The sequence below is a fragment of the Morone saxatilis genome, unplaced genomic scaffold (genome assembly GCF_004916995.1).
Source record: "Morone saxatilis isolate NCDOM2014 unplaced genomic scaffold, NCSU_SB_2.0 Contig21, whole genome shotgun sequence".
NCBI lineage: Eukaryota > Metazoa > Chordata > Actinopteri > Moronidae > Morone > Morone saxatilis.
The window spans coordinates 16,005,917-16,033,326 of record NW_023339774.1 but is presented as its reverse complement, the minus strand read 5'-3'; the positions used below and the strand labels follow the sequence as shown (position 1 = coordinate 16,033,326).

Sequence of the window (27,410 nt, the reverse complement as noted above, 5' to 3'; positions counted from 1 at the left end):
TGTGTGTGTGAGAGAGAGATATAAAGTGGATGTCCTGGCTGTTGCATTTACCCTCAGGCTGTTTAACTGGAGCCATGGACTACGTTAACCTTTTGTGTGCGTTTGACTGCTATTACTTTGTTGTTAAACCATTAAAATAAGTCCCATTGATACTGAAGTCATTTGACATTAATAATAAGCACTGTGCCATCAGACTTTGTGGAAGTCCAAGTTTCTGACTAACACGGGCACACAAGACCGAAGGTTTCCCAGAATAGTTTCATGAACAAAGAAAGACCTGTGACTAAGTTTCCACATGGACAGAGCAAGCCAACCAGCCACAGCAAACAATTAGCACAATAATAAGACACCGATGGTGCCCTCTACATACATCCATTACAATAAAAAAAGTGTTGGTTAAAACTGTGGCAACGGCCAACCGCTTGTTTGTTTTTACAATAACTCCCCTTCAATGAGTGGCTTTAAATAAAATTAGTCATCAATTGAATAACATGGATATTTGTATATATATTGAAAAACTAAATAAGGAAGAAGGTAGGAAGAGGTAGAGTAAAATATCAAATTAGAGAAACTGTGTTGAAGCATGTGGCTGCAAAAGTAGATAATCTCTAGATTTAACACAGACTTTAACCGAATACAGCAGCATCATTTTCTTTCCCGGTCCGTGGGTGGTTAAACTTGTCCTGCATGCAATTCCCTAAAAACTCTCCCTGGTGTTCCACATTAACCACACATGCCAAGAGAGATTATATTTGAAGCTATATTTTGAAATTACCCAAATGGTGTTTGTGGAAGGGTAGTTGAGACACACAGGTTCAGGATGTATGAAAGGGCTTTTGCGCTTATATTTAGAACATTTTCTGATCAGAAATGCACCATTTGTCTGTTCCAGATGACGAGAAACGTCTGGTGGAGGAAGTGTTCAACAACGCAGTGGACTGTCTTTCAGACGAAGACAAGAAACTCCCCCAGGTGAGGAGGACTGCTCTTTCTTCTCACTCCTTTTCCTCACAACTCGTGTGATGTTTTTATTACCATCCACGTTGTTCTCACTTCAGTTTTTGAACCCAGCGTTGCCACCTTGTAAAAGCTCAGAAAAATGGCCTCAGCATTTCCTTCCCAGAGATTTTCTGCTAAGAGAAGACAGTTAAACTGCCTTAATGTAAATAGCCGCACACATAATGTCAACACAGGCTCAAACACAGTGCTTATGTTATTCTACCCTGCTGTGCTGAGTCACATTATGAAAACCAGCCGTGTTGAGTTGTTAGTGGGTAGACCGCTACGGCACGAGCGACAGCAGAGCCAACGGTACATCACACTTTTCCACTATGAGGGTTAGATGCTTTTTCCACTCTGTCTTTCTGATGCTAATGGCTGTAATTGATGAAACTGAATTTGAACTGTCACTAAACGATATAAACAAATTAAACAAACATTAATCTGACTCTTCATGCTCTTGGTGTTCCTCAGGTGGAGCATGTACTGCCACTGTTGAAGAGGGGCATAGGAATCCACCATGGAGGCCTACTGCCCATCCTGAAAGAGACCATAGAGATCCTTTTCTCTGAAGGCCTGCTCAAGGTATGACCGTCTCTGCGTCTAGATGCTCGTAAAAACACTCTTAAACAAATAATATGTATCCCTCTCCGCAGAGAGACTGCAATTACTTGGTGGTGGTCAAGAAATATTCACCCTACATTGTAAAAAATAAGGTTTAAAATGCTTAATAATAATATTGCACTGAGATCGTTTTAATGTTGTCTTTTTATTCCCATCATCCCTCATCCCTCATCCTTCATCCCAGGCCCTGTTTGCCACAGAGACATTCGCCATGGGCATCAACATGCCGGCTCGCACTGTGCTTTTCACCAGTGCACGCAAGTTTGATGGCAAGAATCACCGCTTTGTAAGAACACACACACACACACACACACACAAACACAGTTATTGTCACATAATCAATCAATAATCTTGTCAGGGTGAATTCTCTCTAAAAATATATTGGATATTTTCCCCCTCATCCAACGTTACATGCAAAATCCTAACAAGTACATTATGTTGTGGAATTACAATTTACATAGCTGTGGCTATGGGCGCACATAAGCAGGAAGTTGAGCCCTAGAAGTGGCGTTTATGTAAGCTAGGCGTCCATTTTCTCTGTTTTTTAAGGGGAGCTGCTACGCTACTTATAAAAGACTTCCAATAAGAGACCTAAGTGAGGCTAATCTCCCTGTTTCTGCACCTTTAATGAGTAGCCCGTGGAATGGTAAATGGCTCCCTATAAACTATGCTATCTCTTTAAAACAACAGTTCTGCCCTGTGTGCAGTGTGGAGTTGTCATACGGTGTGCTGCTGTGAGGCCTTTATAAGGTCTTCGAGTCCTGCAGCTAGCATCGCCACATAAACAGCCACGTATTGTTTATAAGAGCTGGGGGCTGGTGTGTGGAACTGTCGTCATTTAGAAGCACCCTTCATCTTTACTTCATACACTTCCCCTCGCATACACACACAAAGGCTTGAAGAGAATGTGAGAGAGAAGGAAAACTGCCCTCCAAGAGGTTCATCAGGAACATCTGGTGCGTCTGATGGTGCCAAAGCTCCACGCAGGCACTCACACATTTAAATACACACAGCTCTCATTCCTGAAACACACGGTTTTAAATCAAGAGCTGATCTCATGGCATGCCTGAAATGAAGATCAGATCATTTCAACACAAAAATAATCTTATCTGCCTTTTTTTTTGCATTTTATTGCTCAAAGACCAGTAGATATGTGGACTTTAATCAGAGCCATGTGCAAACGCAGAGAATAGTGTTCGGAGGCTTGTGAAAAACTGTTTCAGTCTCTTCCTCATGAGACAGTTTCATCATTTAGATTTCTGTTACTACTGTAGATTCTTAGCTGGGCACTGATTGCAGGAATGTCTATTTTCCACGACATTCACACTCAAATATGCAATTCTCTCCCTACCTTTTATACGTTTCTTCCTTTTGTCCTTTCTCAGTAGTGTAATAGTCTTATTTCTTTTTTCAGTCTTTGTCAGATCTACACTTATATTACAGGTATAGAGAAGCCTTCACTAACGAATATCTTTCCTCTAAATGTCGCGTGTGTTTTCATGCGATCTAGATTACATCAGGTGAGTACATCCAGATGTCTGGGCGAGCTGGGAGGAGAGGAATGGATGACAGGGGCATCGTTATTTTCATGGTGGACGAGAAGATGAGTCCAGCTGTGGGAAAACAGCTACTGAAGGTACTGAGAATATGGCTGCTCCGGTGCTCTTTACGAACAAGTTTGGTTTATTTTTCAGAATGCAACTGCTAGATATCAATCCCATCTCTTCCCAGCACTTCACCGCTGTCTACATGTTCTTCTGCTGCAGTAATAACCCTGCTATCCCATCAATGAAACATATTTCCCCACTGTCTTGTTGAGAATTAATTTAATTGATTGAATGGAAATTGTCAGAAGTGGCCCGTAAGTTGTTCTCTCTGTGGATCATCAGGCCATTTGGTGCTCCATCAAAAACTTGACAACACACAGTCACAAGGAAGCCAAGAGGCTCTTGGTCTTTTGTCTTTGATTTGACACATTAATAGCTGCTATAAATATGTTGCTGCATAGCTTTTGAACAAGGTTCTGTTAATGTAAAACTGTTGCTTAACTCCCAGGGTATCTTGGAGAAAGCTGTCGAACACATATCTGTGGTTCTGAAGTTTCAGAGGTTGTGATTACAAAATCCTCCTCAGTCTTTAATTTGGGGAAAGTGACTTCAGCCTGCATTTATTTAGACCTCATACCTTCTTGGCCCTTCCAAGCAAAAGGCTAACAACCTAATCAAAACGCACAATTAACCACAGCTGTATATTATTATAATTAATTTCTTTCATGTCTTTTTTTTTTTCAAAGGGCTCAGCAGACCCTTTGAACAGTGCCTTCCACCTGACCTACAACATGGTGCTCAACCTGCTGCGTGTGGAGGAGATCAACCCAGAGTACATGCTAGAAAAGTCTTTCTACCAGTTCCAACATTACAGGGCTTTGCCTGGTGTTGTGGAAAGTAAGCATATTTCCATATTTACTACAGCATGCAGGAGGCTGGAGGAGAAAGTAACCTCGAGAGAACCTCTGATTTTACTCTTACAATGATACCTGTATATGTGATGAGCATGTATTTCAGTGTGTAGTTCATGTGTACAGTAGCAAAAAGCTTCTCAGAGGCTGTATTTCTACATTCTGTTTGATGAGAGATGCTAAAGACCAAAACAAGAAAGTTTACTCTGGTTCCACAAAGATGTCTTTCATTATTAAGTGTCTGGTATGAATTATTTTCAATGTCAAGAGGTTGAGAAAGCCTTCAAAAATTGTTTAAATACAGTTATTTACATTGCCTGTCCTGTTGCATCCTACTTATCGTTCAGACTTACTCATGTTTCTGATTTTTCTGTGCAGAAATTAAGAAATATGAGGAGCAGTACCACTCCATTGAGATTCCCAATGAAGAGGGTGTGGTCACTTACTTTAAAATCAGACAGCAGCTGGCCAAACTGGGTAAAGAGATACAAGAGTTCATCCACAAACCCAAATACTGCCTGCCCTTCTTGCAGCCTGGGCGACTTGTCAAGGTAGAGCTTCACACAATTACAGTTGACAATACTTGACAATAATTATGAAGTTTCACATTTCATTTAATGGCTCTTTGTTTTGATCCCACAGGTCAAAAATGAAGACGCTGACTTCGGTTGGGGAGTGGTTGTAAACTTTTGCAAGAAAACTAACGTGAAGGTAAGTCGGTGTCACCTCTTCACACGCACGTGAATTGATTTACACCTGGCTGTGACTAATGTTCATTTCCTCATTTAGGCCAGCACAGACTCAGAGCCGTTGTATGTGGTGGAGGTTTTGGTTCACTGTAGTAAGGACAGTGTAAAAGACGCTGCGACTGAGGCTGCTAAACCTGCTGCTCCAGGGGAGACTGGAGAGATGCAGGTGGGTGCAGCAAACACAAAAACACACTTGACTGCATATTACATACACAAATATGAATACATGTCCCTGTAGTCAGGGTGACTGTAACTCCAATCTTTTTTTGTCCAGGTGGTCCCAGTGATGCTCCATCTCCTGACTGCCATTAGTTCAGTCCGCCTTTACATCCCCAAAGACCTGAGGCCCTTTGACAACAGACAGCTCATGCTCAAGTCCATACAGGTACAAAATGCAGGCGTCTTGAAAGAAAGAACAGATTCAACTGAACAAAAAACATGGTCTAAATAATTTCTTTCTTGTATTCCCTTCCAAACATTTTGTCTGCAGGAGGTGCAGAAACGTTTCCCAGATGGCGTTCCTCTGCTCGACCCCATAGATGACATGGGCATCAAAGACCCTGCACTGAAGAAAGTTATTCAGAAAGTGGAGGCCTTTGAGCACCGCATGTACTCCCACCCCCTGCACAGTGACCCCAACTTGGAATCTGTCTATTCTCTCTGTGAGAAGAAAGCTCTGGTGAGAAACAGTTTAATGTGTATTTCACTCTGTGGGAGAGTTGAAGGTCAGCCATAGAATTGCTGCTAAATGTTAAACATTATTGAAAGCCAACCATTTAACGACAGATGGGATTTGTTACTATTGAAATATTATTATTTTTATCCTTCCTTTTTATCTACATTGACTACCTTTTTGTTAGATTGTAATCAGTGACCTTCCATTGTCTTTTCCTGCCAGACAGGTTGGCTTTGGTCATATATACTTATACAGACAAATACAGGAAGAAAGCAAGGACATTATTCCTACAGGGCCTCACCCCCAGTTATAGGTCAGATAAGAGAAAACCATTAGATTACATCGAGCAAGGGGAAACATTTTTTTTTTTTCATCAGAAATATGAGTAAGTGGGTCTAAACTGCATTGTCATGTATAGTAAACAACAACCACACTTCCTGTCTTTCAGCAGTTGCAAGGCAGCAGCACTGCAACTGTAGAAACAAGTTATTCACAGCGTGTCTCATTCCAGGGAAAAGTCAAGAACAAAGAGAAGACGTAGCGCACACTAATATTCTAAAACAAATGAGTAAAATTCTCATGAAATGAATTAGTGACCACAATAAATTACTATTATTATATGTATTAAACCTAAAACAAGCCATAGATTATCCCATATACCTACAATTGTAGAGAAACATTTGCTCTCTATGCCCGTTTAACACCACCACCACAAGTCACTAAATGCTATTTGCTAGCAATATGCTTTACAGCACTTTACACACACTTCTCAACATAATTCTACAAAAAAATTTAAATATTTGCACTTAAATATTTTAAAATACCTTTCCAAAGATATCACAAGACAATCTTTCAAATAGTTGTTGGTTAATAGACATTTCACTCAAAACCACAAATATCAGACTCATGGTCAAGTCAGGAGATCACCAAACTCCCGAATATCTGTACAAAATGTCATGGTAGTTCATCAGTGTTGAGATATTCGGCCTGGAGACAAGTGGACACCTCTTTAGATTTAATCATGGCCCCAGCATGGCAAAAACACCAAAATTATACAGAGCAGAGAAAATGTGTGTCCAGAACAAAAATAAGTAAAGTTGTTTGAAATAAAACATGTACAGTTGCTATAAAGCACAGAACATTCCCCTTTACAGAGAAATGTATGAATTCAATATTAGAACCTATAGCACTTAGTCCAATAATAATATATTGGCAACAAAATAAGGAATATAATGCCGAAGTGTAACATGTACCTTTCAAAATAAATCCCTGGTTATGTCCTGTTATGAGAACAACTTTACTCATATTTCAAACTTTAGTTGATATTGCAGAGTGTGATGGATGCAAAACACCCGCACTGGCTTTTACTTGTTTCAAAATTTGCATAAACATTTGCGTCCCTCTGCGGTCTTGTGTATGTTGTAAAATGATAGGGTTATATAGTACAGCGTAAACTGGATTACTTTATGTTTGATTGGCAGAGTAAGAGATTACCTTGTCCTTTTGTTAGCATCTCCCAAATCCCTGGACAGCCTTCTGCAGCTAATCCTCAGTCTCATTTCTGCAGCTGACATCCACTTTAGCCTTTACAGTACTGATACACCCACCGTCGTCGTGCATTTTGATACTACACAAGCATAAAAGTCTGAACGTTCCCCCTTTCAGTTCCAAGAAATAAGGCTACAATGTTCCCGAAATATAAATATACATTTTAAAGTAATACACCATGTTAGTGAAATCTCTTTGTACCTATGTTTGTTCTTTGGCTTCTGAGTCGTGTTGTAATGATGAGGGCTAAAGGTTAAAGTGGAATCACTGAGGACAGATAAGCAGGCAGATGAACATTTGTTGGCAGATAGCTCAAATTCCACTCCATCACTATGACTGTTAATGCACTGTTTGATATTAGCTCATACACAGAACAGCTGGCAGTGATCAGTGCATTCAATCATTTTAATATTTTCTTGAAACCTTCTTAAGTTTACGTCAGGTAAAGGTCACACGCTATAGCAATCCTCGTGTGTGTGTGTTTTTAGATCGCAGCAGACGTTCGAACGGCCAAGCGAGAGCTGAAGAAAGCTCGGACCGTCCTGCAGATGGACAAGCTGAAGTGCAGGAAGAGAGTTCTGCGACGCCTCGGCTTCGCCAGTCCCTCTGATGTCATCGAGGTGAAAGGTCGGGTTGCCTGTGAAATTAGCAGGTAAAGGACACAGCACACCCCCTGCACACAGTTTGTATGAATACAGAAATAATATAGCTGCTTGTAGGTTTATTTTTACATTTTTTGGCCTAGCTGTACTTTAGCCTATAGATAAATTCGGTACTACCATTACTGTGTGGACATTGACAGTAAAAGCAGAGATGTTTGGGTAAATCACGATCCGTCAGTCGCCTCCTCTGACAGCTGAAGGTAGTCTGTGTGAATGTTTGTTTCATACAGGCTTTGGGGGGGAAATAACATTAACATACGGCCTCTGTCTGACCGCCAGTCTGACGGTGAAACTGCTATGTGGATAAGCTTATTAACGAAACATGAGGATTTAATAATAATGGGGATTTAGAGCTGAGGTTTGTGGCTTTTACTATAAACTGTTTTCCTCCAAAGTCTCAGTTTGTTGTTGGAGCTCCTGATAACAGCATAGAAAATAAGACATCTAGCCCTCTCTTCAAACTGGAGTAAATCACGCTCTTTTGTAGACTGTAACCTTTAATTTAATGGCATTTGATGAGTCCTACAGGATCTACTGTGCAGTGCTTAAAAAATGTGAAACATTAGTGTTATGTGCAGGGAAGTGAGAGTCGATCCAAGACTGAAACATGAGGGGACTTCTGCTCTCACCTGCCACCTCTTATTCCAACACCCACACCACATTTCTGCAATGTTACTTACACCGTTTCAATAGAAGAAGGAAGAGATGTATCAGAACCTGTTTGAAAGTAATAAAATACGATCTAACCATTCATGCTTCCAGTGGCGACGAGCTCCTGCTGACGGAGATGATTTTCAACGGCCTCTTCAATGATCTGACGGTTGAACAAGCCACCGCCCTGCTGTCCTGCTTTGTCTTCCAGGAGAATGTACGAACAAAAGCACACAAACACTTGATTCCTCTAATTCTCCATACAAACAGATATTTAAGCCTCTGCCGACCACCGAGATAAACAGTTGATTCCCACACATTTCTAGCTGCAATCGCGCTCTTGGCCTCTTCCAGTGTGCTGCAACCAAAACAGAAACCTGAGGTTGATGTGTGTTTGTCTTGCTTAATGAAGCCTGTTCTCTCAATGAGGCAATGCAGCGTCAAATGGTTCAACAAACCTTTTCTTTGGCTCCACATCAGCTCAGTCCTCAGAATGACAGAACCTACTCAGATCTAAGCTCGATCACGGCTCCCACTGCCGTCATTTCTCTTGTGCGTCTTACTCAAAAGCTCTGGGAGGGAGGGGACGATGACAACTAGCTGTCATGTTTGCACACCACTACAGGGCCACTGTGTGTGTGTGCGTGTGTGTGTGTGTGCGTGTGTACAGCTGTCGCCTGTCATTAAAGAGCACCTGCTGCTAGTTTGGCTTGAGGTGACAGCAAACTATCTAATTATGTGTGTGTGTTTTCTAAACTACTGACATACAGAAAGGAGTCATCCTCTTCCCCGTTGTGGACTTTGGATGGTCAGATTCACTCAGTTTCCTTATTCTTTAATCAGATTATTCACTTTCTGGCTGAAAGTTAGATGAAGATCGATAGCGCTCTCATGTCTGACTGTTCAGTATCTAAAGCCAGTAGCTGGTTAGCTTAGCATAAAGACCAGAAACTGGGCAAAACAGCTAGCAGGGCCTAAAAATAGTCCTGCACATAACGCCTTTGGACAGAGCCAGACAAGCTGTTTCCCCCCTGTTTCTATTCTTTCTGCTAAGCTTAGCTAACTGGCTGCTGGCTGTAGCCTCATATTGAACAGATATAAGAGTGATATCAATCTTCATCTAACTCTTGGCAAGAAAGTGAATAAGAACTACTCCTTAAGAGCGGAGTTTGACATTTTGGGGGGAAACCAGACGCTCGTTCCCTAAAAAGCCTTTTATTATTAACACTGGGACGTTGAATCAGAAGTTAACAGTCAGGCAGGTGTTAATGTAGAACAGCTGACAACTAAAGCTGCTTTAGTAGCTTTCACTGAATAGTTAGAGAAATAAAATGAATAGTTATGTTACCAAAGAAGAGTAGGATCAAATGTTTGAATGTCAACACCCTCTTTTCCTCTCTCCTGCTCATTTTATGGTGTTGAATGTAAATTAACATCTGACCATAGAGAAGGGAAAGATAGAGGCCTGAGAGTCTGTCTTGCTCGGGGGAAGGGTTGTGCTGACAGTAGGTTTAAATAAGCTACATATTTTGCTTGGAGATTGAAATACAGACTGCAAAACAAACGTTTGCTATCACAGTGTTAATGATGTCGTTTTTTCCTCCAGGCCAGTGAGATGCCAAAACTGACTGAACAACTTGCAGCACCCTTAAGACAAATGCAGGTGAGACGACATGAAACAATCCAGAATTAGTTTCTCATCGTTAAAAGCTTTGAATTTGGTGGAAATGCCGTTGTTTCTTGTTGTGTTTAAGGAGTGTGCGAAGCGCATAGCCAAGGTTTCTGCAGACGCCAAGCTGGAGGTGGACGAGGAGACTTATCTAAACCAGTTTAAACCTCACCTAATGGATGTGGTGTACGCCTGGGCTAATGGCGCCACGTTTGCTCAAATCTGCAAGATGACTGACGTCTTTGAAGGTGGGCCTTTCATATTAATATCCAACAGACATAACAGGAAGTTACATTACAGGTGTTATTCTATTTGCTTATTGGATCCAATAATTTTCATTAACAGAATTTTGTTGAGGTACAATGGTAAAAGGTAACTGACTACATTTACTCTAGTACAGAACTTTAGTACAATACTGTATTTGATCATTTAAATTTGAATCCTACTCAATACTACCACTCAGTACATTTCAGTGTTGTACATCATACTTCACTACATTATCTTCACAACTATAGTGACTAGTTTCATTTCAGATTAGAATTTAACATGAAAAAACATGTGTTCTTAAAGATTCAACTCAGATCATTGAATGTAAATAATTTTTTCAAAATTTTCCAAAGAAGCTAAGCCCCTCAGTCGAGTATCAAATCATTTTCCCCAAAAAATCCAAGATTTGAATAATGTCAGAAAAATGAATAAATAAGTTTCTTTTTTAGAAGTTTTTTTCCTCTCTCTCTCCTCTCTCCATCTCATGACCCCTCAGATTTATCTTGTGACCTGAGTTTGGAAACCACTGGCTTAATATACCAGTAACTTTAAAGCAGTTCAACAGTAAAATGCTGCTTACAAACTGACGAATCAGTGTCCAATAAGTAAGTTGTAACAATATATCACTCACAGGAGCCATTTGAAACATTTTGCTGAAAATACTTCCGTGCTTTAACTCGAGTAAATAATCTGAGTACTTCTTCCACCTCTGCCGAGGTACAACACAGCCTTTACACATCCCTCTGATTTCTTCACTACACATGTGCAGTATCGTGGAGGCTCACTAATTGATTTATGATGTGTGGTTAGATTTGAACCCCATTCAAAGTCCATCATTCTCCCAATAGTTTCCATCTCTGACTCCCAGCAGTGACCTCAGCTGCAAAATATTAGAAATCATTGTAAAAAGTAATCCAGAGCTGAAAAACTAGAGGGAGTATTAGATTTGCGTGTTGGTGAAGGAGAGAGACAGAGTACTGAGACATTTCCAAAATAATTATATTTGAACATCTGTGTTTTCATTTAAACTTTGATTATACTTGTATAATCAGGTCTGTAATTTTCTAATAATATTCTAGAAACGTTTCATTTTCTCACTAGTTATTAGGGAAATGCTCCATTTAAATCAAAGTAAATAGTAATTTATCTATCATGTTATTTATGTATTTAGTGTTTGAAACGGAACTCCATATGACAAATGTGTTGTGCACTGACTAGAGACTATTATGGCTACAATCACAGTTAATTTAAATTATATAATTGGAGAAGTATCACTTAAACAGTGTCTCTGTCTTATAATTGGCACCAAATAACTCTTTCCTGGAAACTTCTTGGAAATGATGTAGAAATTACAACTACTGAGTTTGATCGAAGACCAAAAACGTCCTCCCAGATGTCCTTATCGTGCTGTGAGACATTCAGTACGAATTCATTCTGGATCATAACTGGTGTTTTTAAAAAAAAATAGATCTACACTAAACCATGTTAATGTGTATTTGTGTCTCCTGTAGGGAGCATCATCCGCTGCATGCGGCGTTTGGAGGAGGTACTGAGACAAATGTGTTCTGCAGCCAAGGCCATTGGCAACACTGAGCTGGAGAACAAGTTTGCTGAGGGTAAGAAACGTCAACTAGTCATTCGACAAGAAATTCAAAGTCTCTTAACTGATACTAAACTGAATACCTTTAGGGTTTTGGGCTGTTTTTTTTGGACATTTGAACTATTTAATGACCCTTTTAATAGTCTAATTTAATTGCCTAATTGACAAATAATAATCAGTAACAGCCCTATTTATAACCCTACACTGAATGTAAATCTCTGCTCCACAACCTTTAAGTACATTGTAGACATGATTCAGACATGCGATACATACAGTCATCATCCTAATAGATGTCAGTGTGTGTATATGATTTTATCAGTTTAACAGCAAAATGTCTGTTGGTAAACTCTTTACTTCCTAGCTGACGCACTACTGAAACAACTGTCTCAATTAGGAATAAAGCACTTAACTGACTCATTTGTCTTTCTGCAGGAATAACGAAAATCAAGAGGGACATTGTATTTGCTGCCAGTCTCTACCTTTAATGACCTTCAACCTTTCCAACACGATACTGGAGGATAAATGCTGTTTTTCACCTTTAGTTATGATTAACCACCAATGGACCTCTTGGCCCTTCATTCTTTTGTATTCTGTTTATTCTCATTGTTGAATTGGCTTTCAATGGAAAAATTATTTATTTGTCTGTAAGATGACTTCTGATCAATTTTTCATCACAACAACTTACCTGAACTCTTTAATGTCCTGTTGAGCCGTGTTATCCAATAAATGAGTGAACGCGTCTACGTGGCCAGAATACATTGGACATTCATGCTTTTATTTTCGCTTATGTGAGCAAAGTGATGCATATGGACAAGTTATTGAAGAGAAGTAAACAACACAAGTCATGCTTTAATTTTATGTGACAGCTCATGACATACACACGTTTCATTCATGTTAATAACTAAATGGCTTTATTTTTCCTCTTATTTTAGATATTTGTACATATTTGTAACTTTTTTTCTTTTTCAATAAAAGTCTGTATGGTGAATTGTCTTTACATACAGATTATACAAAAGTACACTGTTGTCGGTTCACTTGATGTATATTATATTAGTTCTTAGATACACAGGGAGCTGTGATAGCAGCAGTAGCAGTCCAGCAAAAGGCAACACGGGACTTAAACTGAGCGTCTACTCTTCAACTCTCTAACCGAACGCGATCAAGCTTTCACTCCTCGACTTTACAAGGTTAGACAGTTGGAGAATAACACGGCAGTGGCGGTGACCTGGAGTCAGCAGCTCCAGATGTGAAGCAGTGTTAACCCTCTGGTCTAGGATCAGCTTTAGCCTCCAGCCCGTTGTAGCCTTGAGAAGCAAACATTCCTCTTTTATAACTAGCCCTTAAATTAACACTAGACTTAAGGCAGCAAAGCTATGAGACCGCCATCTCTTTGGGTGCTGGAGCTGACCTAAGAACTGATCCTAAATCAGATCCTTGAGCAGACTGACTCCAGGTCAGGAAAAGCACAAAGCATGGTTACATTCACAGGTTTCCAACCCTCCTCTCTCGCAGTGGTCAGACCCTTTTAGTGGGTGCGTGCAGTTAAGTCTTCCCACCGGCTCAGTAGATAGATACATGAATAAATTGTTGGTTCCTGTCTTTACAGAATCTCTAGCCCCTAACCCCTTCAGTCACTTAAGCAGTATCTACAAGGCTTGGACAGGAAGTCTCAACACTTTCCTTCCAGATGGAGAATCGGTGGACAAAGACAGCAAATTACCTAAAAAAAACAAAAAAGTCTTAATCTAAACAGGCCTGAGGTGTAGCTTCCAAAAGCTTCTTCTGGGATGCACAGTCACCCAGTAGCTTCCTTGAAGTAAGAATCAAGTACACTGTAAATCCATGCAGGGTGTTGGAGGAGAATTTGCAGAAGATGAAAAGGGCTAGAGAGCTGGGAATCCTGGGTGTGCGTTTGGACAGAGCAGAGGTCGTCGTCCTCCACCTCTCAGTTAGCTTAGTTGGGACTCTCGAAGTGGTTTCCATTTGTTGGGGTCTCCTGCAGGGTTGTGTGTGGGATGTCAGCGTCTTTATGGGGTTCTACGTGGGGCTTGAAAAAGTCGGACACGAAGAAGACCTGCAAGATGGGGAAAGAATTTTAAAGTTAAAAAAATAAAGGCACAAATGGGAATGAGGCTGAATTATTTTGATCTGTGCTCTTAAGTCATTTAGTTACTGATTCTTAAGAATATTTGATGCCCTTTTTAATTTCCATGAGTTAGACAAGAGAGTGGTATCAATCTTTTCTGTCTGTTAAATATGAGGCTACATCATGAGATAGTTAGCATAAAGACTGAAAACGGGTCTCTATTAAAGGAACAAAAAAATGCCTTTCAGATTTCAGTTACTGAACATATTAAAACAAAAGAGATCTAACGTTAATTCTTGATATCTAGAAGCGCTGGTGGGAGACTTTTGCCATGGTAGCAGACAAGATTTGAACTTGAACTTTATTTATTTTTTAAATCAGCTTTTTATGAGCCATGAGATTCTACATGGACACACAAAAGGTCAGACAATGATCTGAATTTCTGAATTAATTAAACTTTGTATTTTTGTCTTTTCTCGCTGGTATGAAGTGGGCGGGGCTTAGCGTATTTCACTGCACCAATCAGAGTTCGGCGACATTTGAATCAACGTGATGAATAATGGTGGTACAGCCGCACCTAGTATGCCTGTAGACTCTTTCACATAGACAGACCCAGGGCTTGCCGTTTCCACTCTTCATGCTAATCTAAACTTCACCTGGTTGTAGTTCTGTACCGAACTGATACAGTGTGACTTTCATCTCTGTCACTTACCACCAGGATGGCCATGAGGGCCCCCTGCAGGAGTCCGGTCAGCACATCGCTCCAGTGATGTTTATAATCTGACACCCTTGAAAGTCCTGTGAACACTGTGGCGGCGATCAAGAAAAACTGGATTGTTGGTCTCAGCAGCCTCGCCCATTCAGCCTGGAGTCGAGCCTGCAGGTAGAGCTGAGAAAAGAACACACAGGCCGGGCTGTTAAAATATGGAGCGGCTATGTTTGGGGTCAAAAATTAACAAAAGTGTGTCACTGGTGATCACAACAAGGACAGGGAACGTTATAGTAGGTTCGGTAGTCTTGTGGATGATGGCAGCAGGCAACATTCCTACATGAGCGGCAGGAAAATGAGCTGCAGTGATTTGGAGATGACTCAGTTTATTTCCATTTCCACTTCCCGCACCAGAGACAACTCAATCATGCAAGAAACAGTTACAAAAATGTTCCTGAATTAAACAAAACATTTTTTTATAGTTCAAGCTCCGATATTTACTTCCTCCTCTGTGTTTAAAAAGGTGAGAAGATCTTTGCCAAACAGACCTTGAAATAATCAATTTCACCGACAGACGTAATCAGTACAACGTACAATCTAATCAGATTAATAAATATGACACCATCTCTGAAGCAGGGTAAGTTATTATGTAAGAATTTGGTGAATGTCATGTTCCATTGAGGCATAAACATTTTGTTTTTGTGTTATAAATAAAAGTGTGTTTCTGTTAAAAACAGGGCGTGTCTGTTCTTTTTGTTTCAATAAAGGACACGCGAGCTTAGCCGCTTTAACTCTTCCTGTCCCGCTTAAATTTCTGACGCACGCGCTGACGTTTAATTGGTGTTGGGAGACGAGAATAAAGCACTCTAGGGTGTGTAGGTAAATGTTTAAACGTCAGAGCTGCTGTTTCACACCATGCAGAGGGGCAGAGAGATCTTTATGTTGGTGCCAGACTTTGTCCCTGTGTCTATTTATATATCTGCTGGTGTTGAATGAATCAGCAGCCTGTAAAGTTTATCAGGGCCGGACAGTAAAATCTGCCCTGAACAAACACAGACTACTCTTGTCAAGGATGCTGCAATTCTCCGAGATGAATGGCGACACGGATACCGACTGTCCCCGAGAAAGGTCATCAAAGGCATACAAAATAAAATAAATAGCTGAGCATTGTGGGTAATACACCCGGCCACTCGCAGTCTTGCTGAGAGTTAGAAGATCGACGCCACTCTTATGTCTGTCTGTTAAATAAAAGGCTACAGCCAGGAGGAGTTAGCTTAGCATAGCATAAAGACTGGAAACAGAGGGAAACAGCTAGCCTGGCTCTGCCTGAAGCCAACAATTAAATCCACAACGTGTAGTGTTTAAACTTAATGCTACAAGTCTTTATGCTAAGCTAACATGCAACTGGTTCTAAGCTTACATTTAAATCAATAGTTCGACATTTTGAGATACAGCCTACACTTTTTCGGTTTAGCTTACAGTGGTAAACAGATAGCCTTGTTCTGTCTAACATCTGTTTACCAGCACCTCTAAAGCTCACTTATTATCATGTTATTGTTTGTTTGAACTGTACAAAGTCTAAATAGGCCTTCCAGTCTTTATGCTAAGCTAACCTAACCAACTGCTCGCCATCATATTTACTGGACAGACATGAAAAACAAGAAGTAGTAACTCAGTTTTTGTGCTACTTCTTAACACTTTTAAGTCTTTATGCTAAGCTAAGCTAACTGGCTGCTGTCTGTAGCTTTAAATTGAATGGCCAGAAACATGAGTGGTATCAATACTCTAATCTGCCAGTGAAAAGGCAAAACAGTGTAAATCCCAAAATGTCCACATATTCCTGATCAATATCACCATCATATTTGCTCAGAAACTGGATATGCCAATCAGTGTTTAATAATTTGATTTGTTCGTGAACACAAGGTTCCAGTAAATACTGATTGATATAATCAAATCATTATATAACTGGTGAAGATACTTACAGCCAGGAACAGCATGCAGTACATGGAAAAAGAGGAGTGGCCGGAGTAGAATGACAGCCTGCAATGGAAAGATAAAAGCATGGCTCAACAGTTTATGTGCTTAATTCATCTGCAGCAAAAGAAAAAAAAACTATTAGAAGACACTTATTGTATTAATAGTTCATTACGGTTAGCAGACGCACAAATCCACACATCGCCCCATCCTGGAACACCTTTATTTAGGGCGGTGGGAAGTTAGTTTGTTGTATTTTTGGAGAACTGACTCCTGAGAGTGATGTTGAGGGATGTGGCGGACAGCAGCTCAAAAGAAGTTCCAGTCCTTCCCCGCAGGTTTAGTTGCTTCCTGTTTATAATAACAGTGCTGTGCTTTTGTGGTTTGGAACCAGGTCTACAGCAACAGCCATTAATACACACACACTGTAACATTACAGTACATCTGCCTATTTGGTGTGCACCCAATTAAGGTTTGTGTAACATTTATTGGCAAAAATGTAATATAATATTAACAGGTAGGTTTTCATTAGTGTATAATCACCTGAAAATAAGAGTCGCTGTGTTTTTGTGACCTCACCTAATGAGTGTTTTTATCTACAGAGGGAGTGGATCTTCCTCTATGGAGGCCTGCATGTAGAACCGCCATGTTTTATAGATGTTCTGACACCATTTTTTCGTCCCTGATAAAGATCCCGATACCTGAACTTTACGCATCCGCCGATACCGAGCACCAATCCGATACGTGTGCGTTAAGTAGATATATGTGCTTTACATCATTATTTTCTAACAAGTGTACACTACTAAGCCTGTATGATTGTTATCATTGTTGTATGGCCTGGCCTTGAACCCTTTGTCAGAGGCAGGTCACAGCCAAAGAAAAGGGCAAATGGGACACTACTGGGAAGTAGCAAGATCCTCTTTCGTGGCTAATGAATTATGTGGATCGGTGCACAGACTCACCGATACCAGATACTGCATTACAGGCACTGGTAACGGTATCAGAACAGCTCTAAAATGGGCTGAAATCCAGAATAGACAACTCAAATGCTGGCTCTAGATAGGGCCTTTCGTGTTTTGCAGGCCACCGTAGTTTCTCGTACACGCTTGGAAGGCTGAGCTGTATTCAGTTGGTTGCTTCATTGCTAGATGCCACTAATTCCTACACACTGTTCCTTAGAGTTAATCGATTGATCAACTTATCCTTTCAGCACCAACAGTGTTGGTGAGTGGACAATCCAGGGTGCGCAAACAGACCTTTGGCCTTGCAATAACAATGCTGACCTCTGTACATCCTCTGTGGCGCCACATTAAAACTGCAGGTTGGTCAGACCATGTGAGGCCTCCACTCATTGTATATTAATATTATCCACTGAGATAAAATATTTATTTGTGACTTATTGTCTTACACACTCAACCTTTGAGGCATCTTTGCTTCTTCAATGCAGACAAACACATACAGCTTTGACAGTAGGCCTCTTCTCTCCTAGGATAGTTAAAGTATGCCAAAGAGGAATCATATTACAGTAAGATGATCCTGACCTCCTCTCCTGCTGCATTTATTGGCTCTATTAGTGACGAGCAGGCCATCCCCAACACACACACACACACACACACACACATATAGGAGCTGGAAATGTAATCTTAAAAGCTCTGGACATGACCTGCTGATAAATGTTTGTCTCATTATGCTACATAAAAAAAACAAAAAAACTACTGAGTAGCAGAGTAGTAATGGGGTTCCAGGAAATATATAACAATTGTGCACCACACCCTGGTAAATGTAGCGTAGATAACCCAGAGAACAGACAGATGAGTGGGCTCATTTCCACTTAGACCCAAAGGCTGCAGCTCAACAACACACTCTTACCTATACGCAGAATAACCTGCTTTATCTTTAAGTACAACTGAAGAGAATAGAGAACAGAGTCCCTCATAACAACCGCTTCTTAACTCACTGATACAATCGGCATGGCTGATGTCACTATTTAGGCCTCTGCTTCTATAATTACTGCCGGTCTCGCCGGTCGTGCCTACATCAGAATGAGAAGTGGATATCCTCTCCTCCTCCCACTAAACTTCCTTCTGCTCTGAGCTGATAAGGGATACAGAACTAAAATCAAAACAATCTCAACATTCCTGATATTACTCAACCAACCAACTAGTATCTCCGGTCTCGTGTGTGGTGAAAGTGGCCCTACCCGCATCTCGCTAAAAACTCTGCAGATGGGAGCAGAATATAAATGCTGAACAACTTCACAGGGACATGCCATAATAGTTTTATCACCATTATAAAATTACATAATGGTTAATACGTTGGTTTAGTGACACATTTAACCTTTGCTCTTTGCACTTACACCATAAGTATGTTACAAAACAAGGGAGAGCACAGAGGTTTATTTTATTTTTTGGTCAGATTTCATTAATCTGTTGTGCAACAAAACCAAAACCTAGAGTGCTACAAGTTTAAATGAGAAGCTAATTTCAATACCAAAGATCTGAAATCACGAACTAGGAGTGCAATTTATGATTATATTAACCTGATGATTATTTTCTGTATTTTATCAATTACTGATTTTGTCAATAAAATGACAGAAAATAATGAAAAAAATGCCTCAGTTTACTATCATATATTTTGTTTGTTTAGTATGTAATAGGGGGGGGGGGACTCTCAATGGTTTCTGATTTAAAGGTTTCTGTTGTGTATATCTTTTAATCTGTAAAGCACTTTGTGTTTAAGCTTGAAACTTGTTTTATAAAAAAACTATTCTCATTCTTATTATTCGTCAAACAAAAGTATCAAATCCTCAAATTTAAGAAGCTGGAACCATCAAATATTTGACATTTTTGCTTAATAATGGCAATCAATGGGTTATAAACATAGTTGCTTATTAATTTTCTTTCAATTCGACTAATCCATTAAGCGCTGCAACTAAAAAAATTTATTCTGAGGTATGGCAACACCTACCTGCCCTCATTGACCTTTGTTGCGTCTCCAGTGCAGGTGAATTCTTCAATATAAGCCCCTGCCGAGCAGTTGATAAGTTTCCAATCAGGTCTGCACACATCCAGGAAGTGCGGCCTGAGCCGACCAATAGAATACTTGGCTATGTCAGTCAGAGACTGGCTCATTGCGGCACCAAAAATGAAGGTGCCGACGGCTTTGTAAACACAGGAAATGTAGCTGCCAAAAGAGGACTTGGATTTGATGCGCTTTAGATAAACTGAAAGGCACTCGCCAAAGACCATCTGTAAGGAGGAGGGGATGGGGGAAAGGATACAGAGTTAGAGGTTTGTACAGAAATACAAGACTGCAAATGAAAATTAAAAAAGCAACTGAATGATACATTTACAACACCAGAGCCAAAAATGTTCCCTAAAATATTGGGTCTAAAATAATCAGTTTGGTTTTTAAAAATTCGAACTATTACATCAATTTCACACAGAGCTTTTGTTTGAGTAACAGTGTTTAAAACAAGGAAGGCTCATCTGTACATAATGTTGAAGGCCACAGGACGATGTCCACTTATAAAAACATGTTTAATTTAGTTTAAAACTAAATGTTTCTTTAGATCTGATAGTAAATCAGTTGGGTGTATTTATTCGTGTGTCCGCGCTCTGTGACGCACCAGAGGAATGACTCATGTGACTCTTGCGAATGTTGTGGTTCAGGTTCACGTGAATGTGTCTAACAGATAAAAAGGCCCAGAGGGCTTACACTCTCCTCGCATAAAAGCTGTTGATGGGCCGTTATTGTTACTCTGCTATCCTCAGAAGCTTTTAATAAGAGAACAAGAGTCCCTAAAAGATTAAAAAGGTGTCTGTTTTACCTGAACTTACTGCAGCTAAAGATGTTTTATAAGTATAAAATGGAAGTCATCTTGTTTAAATCCCTTTTGAAGATAAAACCTGCAGTAAGGAGACTTTTAGTAAAAGGATATTCTCACTGTTTATACACTGGGCTGACTGAGTCTCTCTCGTAGGCTCTTTACGTGCCATCACATTTTTTCAATTCCATTCAGCATCTACTGTCCAAGAATACCACTGCGCTGCTTGTGAAGAGTTTCACATCTGCCATATTTAGAGTCTTCCTGCAGACTAATTTAAGGCCGGGGGATGTTTCTTCATTCACTTTTCTTTCATCTTCAAATGTTAGTATTGAAAAAGTTTGCAAAACATTTTCTACAACATACAGTTAGCAAATTAACTTACAGTTAATGGCAAGCAATAAAAAACACATACATTATTACAGAATAATGTATTTAGCAGCAACCATGAACTGAGACAAAAGAGAAAGTAAAGAGTGTAAAAGTGTATTAAGATAAGCATTATGTAAATAAGAAGGAAGATGAAATATAAAGAGAACCGTTAGCGGAACACAAAACAGATGCACTTACAGTCAGTATTGTGATGGGAATCATGACACCTCCTAACAACTGATAGGTAATGGTGTCTTCTTTATAGGGGTACTTGATTGAATCATCGTTACAGAAAAAGCCTCGGCGGAAAGGACTGTGTTGAACATTGAGTATTACAAATGGGAGTCCAGCTAGCAGAGAAGCAATGAGAGAAAAAACAAGGGAAAAAAAAACAATACAGGTTACAAGATCATGTCAATGGGTCTCAGACCCCTACCCACGATGCAACACCGCATGCTCGTGCAAAGCAGGAGACAGCAGCCGTGAGACAGAGTCACACCAAACATTGCTTCCTCTGAAGGCAGCGTCCTTCGCCAAACTTCCAGGAACATTAAAAAAAAGGTGCAAATATTAATGGTTAAAGTGTTGGCATGGCAACGAGACAGTTAAATGCTGATAAAAAGGAGTGGATGTTAATAGAGAAAATTCAAACTTCAAGAGCACAAAAATGACATTTCTGAGCAGGTTATTGAGTCCTCATTACTTTGTCTTGAAACTGAAGGTGCTGCAGGATTTATCAGTGATTCTTTATAGTTTGAATTCTCTTCAACAAACCCGCAGAGAGCTGCGAGAAGAAACGGCGGTCACCCTTAGATAACCGAAATACACTTGGGCAAACAGTTTCTCACTCATTTCCTGTAAGATAGTGACTTTCACATTTTCTTCTTCTTGCTTAACCTCTTCCTAAAACTGACTCTCCAGCTCCAAATTCACACCTTCCTCTGGCAGGCAGGCAGTGAACGATGAAGTGAGCAGTTGTGAGCAGAAATTAGGCTACAATAATATCTAAAATATTACAGATTGTGGTTGTGATTACTCGTGATACATGAAAGACTACAGACAGAGATGGAAGAGATGAAAGAGATGAATCACTGATACCACGAAGCAATAACCAAAGGCAGACACACAAAAGCGAGACACACACACCAGCAGCTGCCCTTTCTTGGCTCTATCGATCTCCAAAAACAATCGCTCTGTTCCAGAAGAGCATTCCAGCTATTTTAAGGAACAGAGGGACACAGCCTGCATGTCTGTTGCTCTAATTAACAACAGCAATAGAAAGTTCACCCAATAAATTAACATTAAAAACACAGTGATTAAATTGAGCAAACAAAGCCTGGCCTAACTTTATATTGTCTATATTTTATTATATTTTTGGAAGTAGAAGTGGTACACTGCTAACTTACGGAATTAATTTGTGTTTGGTGTCTTTTGTACAGGTTTGAGTTGTGAGATTGGACTGTTCATTTAAGATAATAAAGATGTTAGGAGACAAAACATTGAGCTATACGATTACAATCTTCATAAATGGTCAGATTTGTTAGCAGAAGCTAAAAGTCCTACTGTAGTAGCTGCAGCACAATTTAAGATTTATTCTGGATGATTTTATTTTCTATCAGTTTTTTTTAAGTGGACATCCTCCTTCACCTTTAGCTTTTGATATAAGAGCTGATGTTGAACACAGATGGGAAACAGAAGCTGAACTAAATAAAATGCACTTCATATGTGGTTTCAATAACGGTGTGTAACAGCTACTGAACAATTTAAAAGTATTATCAGTGTTATCAAACAGGAAGCTAGCCATTCTGAATATATCCTAAACTAGGCTCTGGAAATATGTTGGTCTTGCCAGTTCTCACAGCAGACATTTTGACTTGCCATCGCAGGAAAAGCACAACAGTAGCTAATCGCAGAAATAATGGCTGCTTTCCATGTAGGTGTGCCAGTAACCCAGCAGGTTTCTTACCAGAGCCAAGGGCCTGGCATACATTGGAATGCGAGTTATAATTCACCCCTGCGAGTGACAAGTCAACATATTTGCCATGAAAAGGTCATGTACGTTGTCAAACCTGCCTCGAGTGACTCCTACTTACGCAGCTAATGGGCAGGGTGAAGCCCACAGTGTAGAGCACCGTGGAGGTGACTGTGCTGTGGTGGAAAGGGTACTTGATGCTCTCGTCGTTACAGAAAAAGCCCCTCTGATAGGGGCGGATCTTACCCAGGTTAAAGGCTGCCAGAGGCAGACCTCCTGTGGACGGAGAGATCAGGAGGAAGAGGTCAGAGTGGGAGAAAAAAAAAGAAAAAGAAGCATGGCAGAGGAACTGAAGGTGCCAAAACAAAGTGTTGAGGTCTTCAAAACTGTCATCCTTCAGATAGAAGTGAATAAAGAACTGTAGAAGTCCAGAGCCCGACCAATGTGGGTTTTTGAAGACAGATAATTTAGAGGGGAAAAATTCACCGTTCATGGCAGCCAATAGTTCCTTTTTGAGCTGGAATGCAACGAGACCAATTGTTTACTGATATGACCACAAAAGGTGCTTTCTTAAATAACTTTGTGGTAGAGCGTCAGGCTACGATTACGTAGCAGGCCACAGTCTGCAGAGTGGAGACGTTGGTCTTATATAAACAGGGGCTGCCACCACAAACGTCACCTGTCTCCAGATCAGCCAGTAGCAAAATTCAATTGTGATAGCCGGGTTTCAGCCAGTAGACTGTGGTCGCTGTGCATTTTCATAGCAAAATATGTAGAATTCAAATACTTTGCACTGCAATGTCCAGATATGGACCTGAATTAATCAACAACACTAGTAAATACCCATATACAGAGGTTTTAGGGTTTAGTTACTCTTTAAAGAATATAAGTTAAATATTCTTTAACATGTTAAATAATGATAAAAACATAGGCTACATTATCCAGTAATATATAGAAATAAAGATTAAAATAAATAAATAGCTAATCATCAGTACTGTAATAACTACAGGCCTTTTTTCATTATATACACCAGTGTAAATCAGACGCCAATACAGATACCAATATGTCTGCAATAGGCCGGTCGGGCTCCAGAAGTTCATAAATGTGAGCCAAAAAAACATGTTAAATCTTTGTGACAGAGATGAGACCCCGACCTTTCTAGCAGGAAACGAAAAAAAGACCAAAACCAACAATGAATAATTCTGTCTCTCAGTAAATTATAAAACTCATCTGTAGATGTAAATCTTTAAAAAAAAAAAAACAGATCATAAATATGTAGTTCCATGTTTCCAGAATGATTTCTTTTAAGTGCTGTGTATATAAACACTGTCCTTGTTTGGCACCATTTCCAGCCGTGAATTTGGCGCTGTTGCGAGCATGACATGCATGTGGGATTGACTCATTCGTGTTTATAGTAGATGGCTGAACATATCCTCCAGTACAACGAGTGTGGCTCGTTGATGTGTCTTGAATATTTTTCTGACAACAATGCACATAGAAATCAGGCTACACAGACAATATTTGTTATTAGGATCAATTCATTGTTAGTTTTGGTCTTTTCATGGGATTTGTTCACTGTAAGAAAAACACAAAATATTGAGTCATATCTTTATCTTTTTGAGCTCAGACAGATACTCTGCAACATGATGCATTACACACAGCAAAAGACACAAGACAACAGTGACTTCATGACTCCAAAAAATGATGTTATTCTTGGGCAGCCTTTCAGCAGGGGGGGATTGAGAAGCTTTATTGGAGCACTGACTCACATTGGTGTGAAAGGAGCTGTGGACATAGCTAAGTACTCTCTATAGATCAAATACCATAAAGATAACATCTTATGCTAATTGGTCTTGACAGTTCAAAGTCTGAATGCAAAGCTGCTGTCATTTCTGTGGCTGTTTGGCCCGTTTAGCCCATTGTATAGCTGAGAAAAGACAGGAGTTGTTCGTCCATTCAAGCAGAAAATGAGGGTCTATTATTGAGCTGTAATGCACGTTAACAAGTCGCGACACATCACATGAAGATACACCTTCACAAACATATGAACTACTTTTTAAATTCTGTCTGGGATTTCTGTTCTGTCTGCCATTTCTGCAGCTGTTGACACTGTCAGCTGTGCCATCCTAAGTTGACTGGCTACAACAGCTGGAAATGCCAGATAGTCGGGGGACAGTAACACGCACACACGCACGCACACGGCCACACAACACACGCACACACACACCGGCACTACACACACGCGACACACACGACACACACACCCACACCCCCCAGTCACTTTCTAACTGCAGCAAACAGCAGTGTTACACTTTAACGTGCTCTCATCTCTTATACTCTGCAACTAAAGGGACAAACACAGACACAATAAGAAAATTGTGGATATTTAAAAACAAAAAATACACATTGGTCCATTTTTAGTAAATATTTTACCAAGACTTCACTGCAGCCTGCTAAGTAATTGTGTTGAAGCACAAATATCCTCTCTCTCTCTGCACATTATGACCTTTAGAAAAAAGAAGCAAAATCCTCTCTGTTCTCACGTTGATTGAGTTTTGTTCTAATGAGTCAAACCTCACTACCTGTGTGTGCATGTTTTAGTAACATGCAGTGGTGCATGACTGTTTTAAAAAGCCTTGGTCTGCACTGGAGACAGACTATTGCAGATGCCTGGTTATAATCTAATGGTCTTCAGTCATTAGCAGAATAATCAAGTTTGCTTCTGCATCAGTCATCCACAGAGCACACTGAGTCTGTACAGTCATACTGCACTCACAAAATGATGCAACATAAAATATGCCCTGGAAGTTTAGTTCAAATTTCCCCTTTTACTCAAGAAACCAACAATATTTGACTGGATTTTTCAACGTTTAAGAATTTAGAAACAGGTTATTGAACCTTTTGTGGAAAACCCATATCAGACACAAATCATTATCCCAACAGAATATTTTTATGTTATAAAACCCCCAAAAGGGTTTAATCCTAAAAGCGAATATGTAATGTTAGGATATACCGCAGACTGTGCGAGGGGAGGTATGTCTTTATGAGTAATGGAACGTATCAATTATTCATAACCAGATTTTAAAAAGTCTGTCCCTACACTGCAAGACTGAAACCAGCTGAAGCCCCTCGAGCACCAACGCAATGATTCATACATTCAAATATAAAGACTAAACTTTTAGATTATGATTTAATATTTGACAAAAGTGGTTTTAGATGTAAGATAAGGACTTATAGGTTAATTTATACACTGTAGTTCAGATGTTTTAATCTGAATACAGTTTCAGATCTGATATAAGTATAAGTGCCTCCCCCTGTAATGATTTAAAACCCTCTGAGGAGGAAGACTTGTGGTTACATGAGCCAGGAAACTGTTTAAAACATAGCCTGTGCTGTACATAGTAATGCCATTTATAACAATTTTGAATTAATATTTGGTTTAAATTAGTATAAATCAGGAATTTATGCAGCCTTAGCAGTTGACTATCTGAGAGAAGAAGAAGTATGGAAGCATTATATAATATGGGAAGCCCTTAAATATAATTAATATAACACTGATGAGGAATGATTTGTGTTATAGTGCAAGCTGCTACATTATTACAGATTGTTGCACTCAAGAAAAAAACACATTATTAACCTTTAGAGTGAGTATCTGAAACAACTGAGGAGACGTTGGGACTAATTTGCATACACTGGAAACAAAGAACATGAAATTCTTTATGTACTGGGAGCGAAAAAGACCCCTAGGAACCCTTTAAAGATACTAAACACGTATGACAGAAACATATAGTCTGATTAGTGGTGCCATTAGAGGTTAAAATAAAACAGTGTTAACAGTATAAAGTCTCACACTCGTGGGCTACTGAACATTCACCACTCCCTTCACGTGATGGCAAGCTGTTAAATATCCGAACAGAAGGATTATATTGGGTCACAAATCGGCTTAACATCAATAAGAGCAGCAATAAAAAACAGTCCACAGCAAGTCGGTAAAAAAACTAAATATTACATACCTAGAATAAGACAGGCTAAGTCGAGCAGGACAAAGGGGATTCCTCTAGTCTCGAACATGTTTGCTCTCGTCTGTGTCTCTCTCTGGTTTGTGCTGCGTCCTCCTCTCCTGTAATAAACACCAAGGGGGATGCTCCTCCTTGGGACGTCGCTGCTGCTGCTGCTGCTGCGGTTGTTTCCGAGTGTGGGATCAAAAAAAAAAAAAAAAACAGCAAATGGGCTAAAAACTCAATAAAACGTTGACGCCCTCGCAGAGGAACCAGCAGACCGCCCGGGTCGCAGGAAAGCGCAAATCAGGAGGAGAAATAACGCGTCTCTCTGCTGCTGCTGCTGCTGCTGCTGTTGTTATTGTTGTTGTGTGCACTGCAGCAGAGCCCAGAACTCCGTATGTGTCTCATGGTGTTAAAGCTGGTAAATAAAACAAACACTACCACCCGGACTGCCGGTCATTTGGCCCGGACACCTGTTCCAGTAGTGTGAAACCGGTGGCGCAGAAGCCGTGTGACGGACCCGGAAAGCTCCGAGGGCGGCCGCAGCTGTGGGCCTGGTGCCGCCTT

General features: G+C 40.1%; 2 protein-coding genes and 1 long non-coding RNA gene across 4 annotated transcripts in view; 1 reads left to right on the top strand and 2 right to left on the bottom strand.

Moving 5' to 3' along the window:
• The window catches only part of mtrex (Mtr4 exosome RNA helicase), a 20,109-nt gene extending 7,188 nt beyond the window's left edge, over positions 1-12,921 (top strand). Inside the window, exons 12-27 of the mRNA XM_035667943.1 lie at positions 893-972; positions 1,474-1,584; positions 1,808-1,909; positions 3,134-3,259; positions 3,917-4,067; positions 4,460-4,632; positions 4,724-4,792; positions 4,871-4,996; positions 5,105-5,215; positions 5,321-5,509; positions 7,543-7,706; positions 8,479-8,584; positions 9,974-10,030; positions 10,122-10,284; positions 11,815-11,919; positions 12,336-12,921. Of these exons, the coding sequence (XP_035523836.1) occupies positions 893-972; positions 1,474-1,584; positions 1,808-1,909; positions 3,134-3,259; positions 3,917-4,067; positions 4,460-4,632; positions 4,724-4,792; positions 4,871-4,996; positions 5,105-5,215; positions 5,321-5,509; positions 7,543-7,706; positions 8,479-8,584; positions 9,974-10,030; positions 10,122-10,284; positions 11,815-11,919; positions 12,336-12,388 (1,886 nt within the window). The 3' untranslated portion in view covers positions 12,389-12,921. The remainder of the gene's footprint in view (positions 1-892; positions 973-1,473; positions 1,585-1,807; positions 1,910-3,133; positions 3,260-3,916; positions 4,068-4,459; positions 4,633-4,723; positions 4,793-4,870; positions 4,997-5,104; positions 5,216-5,320; positions 5,510-7,542; positions 7,707-8,478; positions 8,585-9,973; positions 10,031-10,121; positions 10,285-11,814; positions 11,920-12,335) is intronic.
• On the bottom strand, positions 7,558-9,241 carry LOC118332585. The gene is made up of 3 exons (XR_004796931.1): positions 8,826-9,241; positions 8,464-8,725; positions 7,558-7,691 (listed from the first exon to the last, which is right to left on the bottom strand). It is a non-coding gene; the product is annotated as an uncharacterized LOC118332585 (long non-coding RNA).
• Positions 12,733-27,410, bottom strand: plpp1a (phospholipid phosphatase 1a). Of its 2 annotated transcripts, none has more exons than XM_035667946.1 (6): positions 26,856-27,410; positions 21,069-21,220; positions 19,640-19,920; positions 16,681-16,738; positions 14,702-14,878; positions 12,733-13,977 (listed from the first exon to the last, which is right to left on the bottom strand). In XM_035667946.1, the coding sequence occupies exons 1-6, from the start codon at positions 26,911-26,913 to the stop codon at positions 13,858-13,860; spliced, it is 846 nt and encodes a 281-aa protein (XP_035523839.1). In that variant the 5' UTR covers positions 26,914-27,410; the 3' UTR covers positions 12,733-13,857. The 2 variants fall into 2 exon arrangements, with proteins under 2 accessions (XP_035523839.1, XP_035523838.1); XM_035667945.1 differs by lacking the exon at positions 21,069-21,220 and adding an exon at positions 22,964-23,118 and having other exon boundaries at positions 26,856-27,409.

Excerpts from the sequence above, each read along its gene's own strand:
- plpp1a (XM_035667945.1), bottom strand. The coding sequence starts at position 26,913 with ATGTTCGAGACTAGAGGAATCCCCTTTGTCCTGCTCGACTTAGCCTGT. Across the intron at positions 14,879-16,680 it reads ACTGCATGCTGTTCCTGGCT|CTCTACCTGCAGGCTCGACT; the intron begins GTAAGTATCTTC and ends TTCTTTTCTCAG. Across the intron at positions 13,978-14,701 it reads CCCTCATGGCCATCCTGGTG|GTCTTCTTCGTGTCCGACTT; the intron begins GTAAGTGACAGA and ends CCCATCTTGCAG.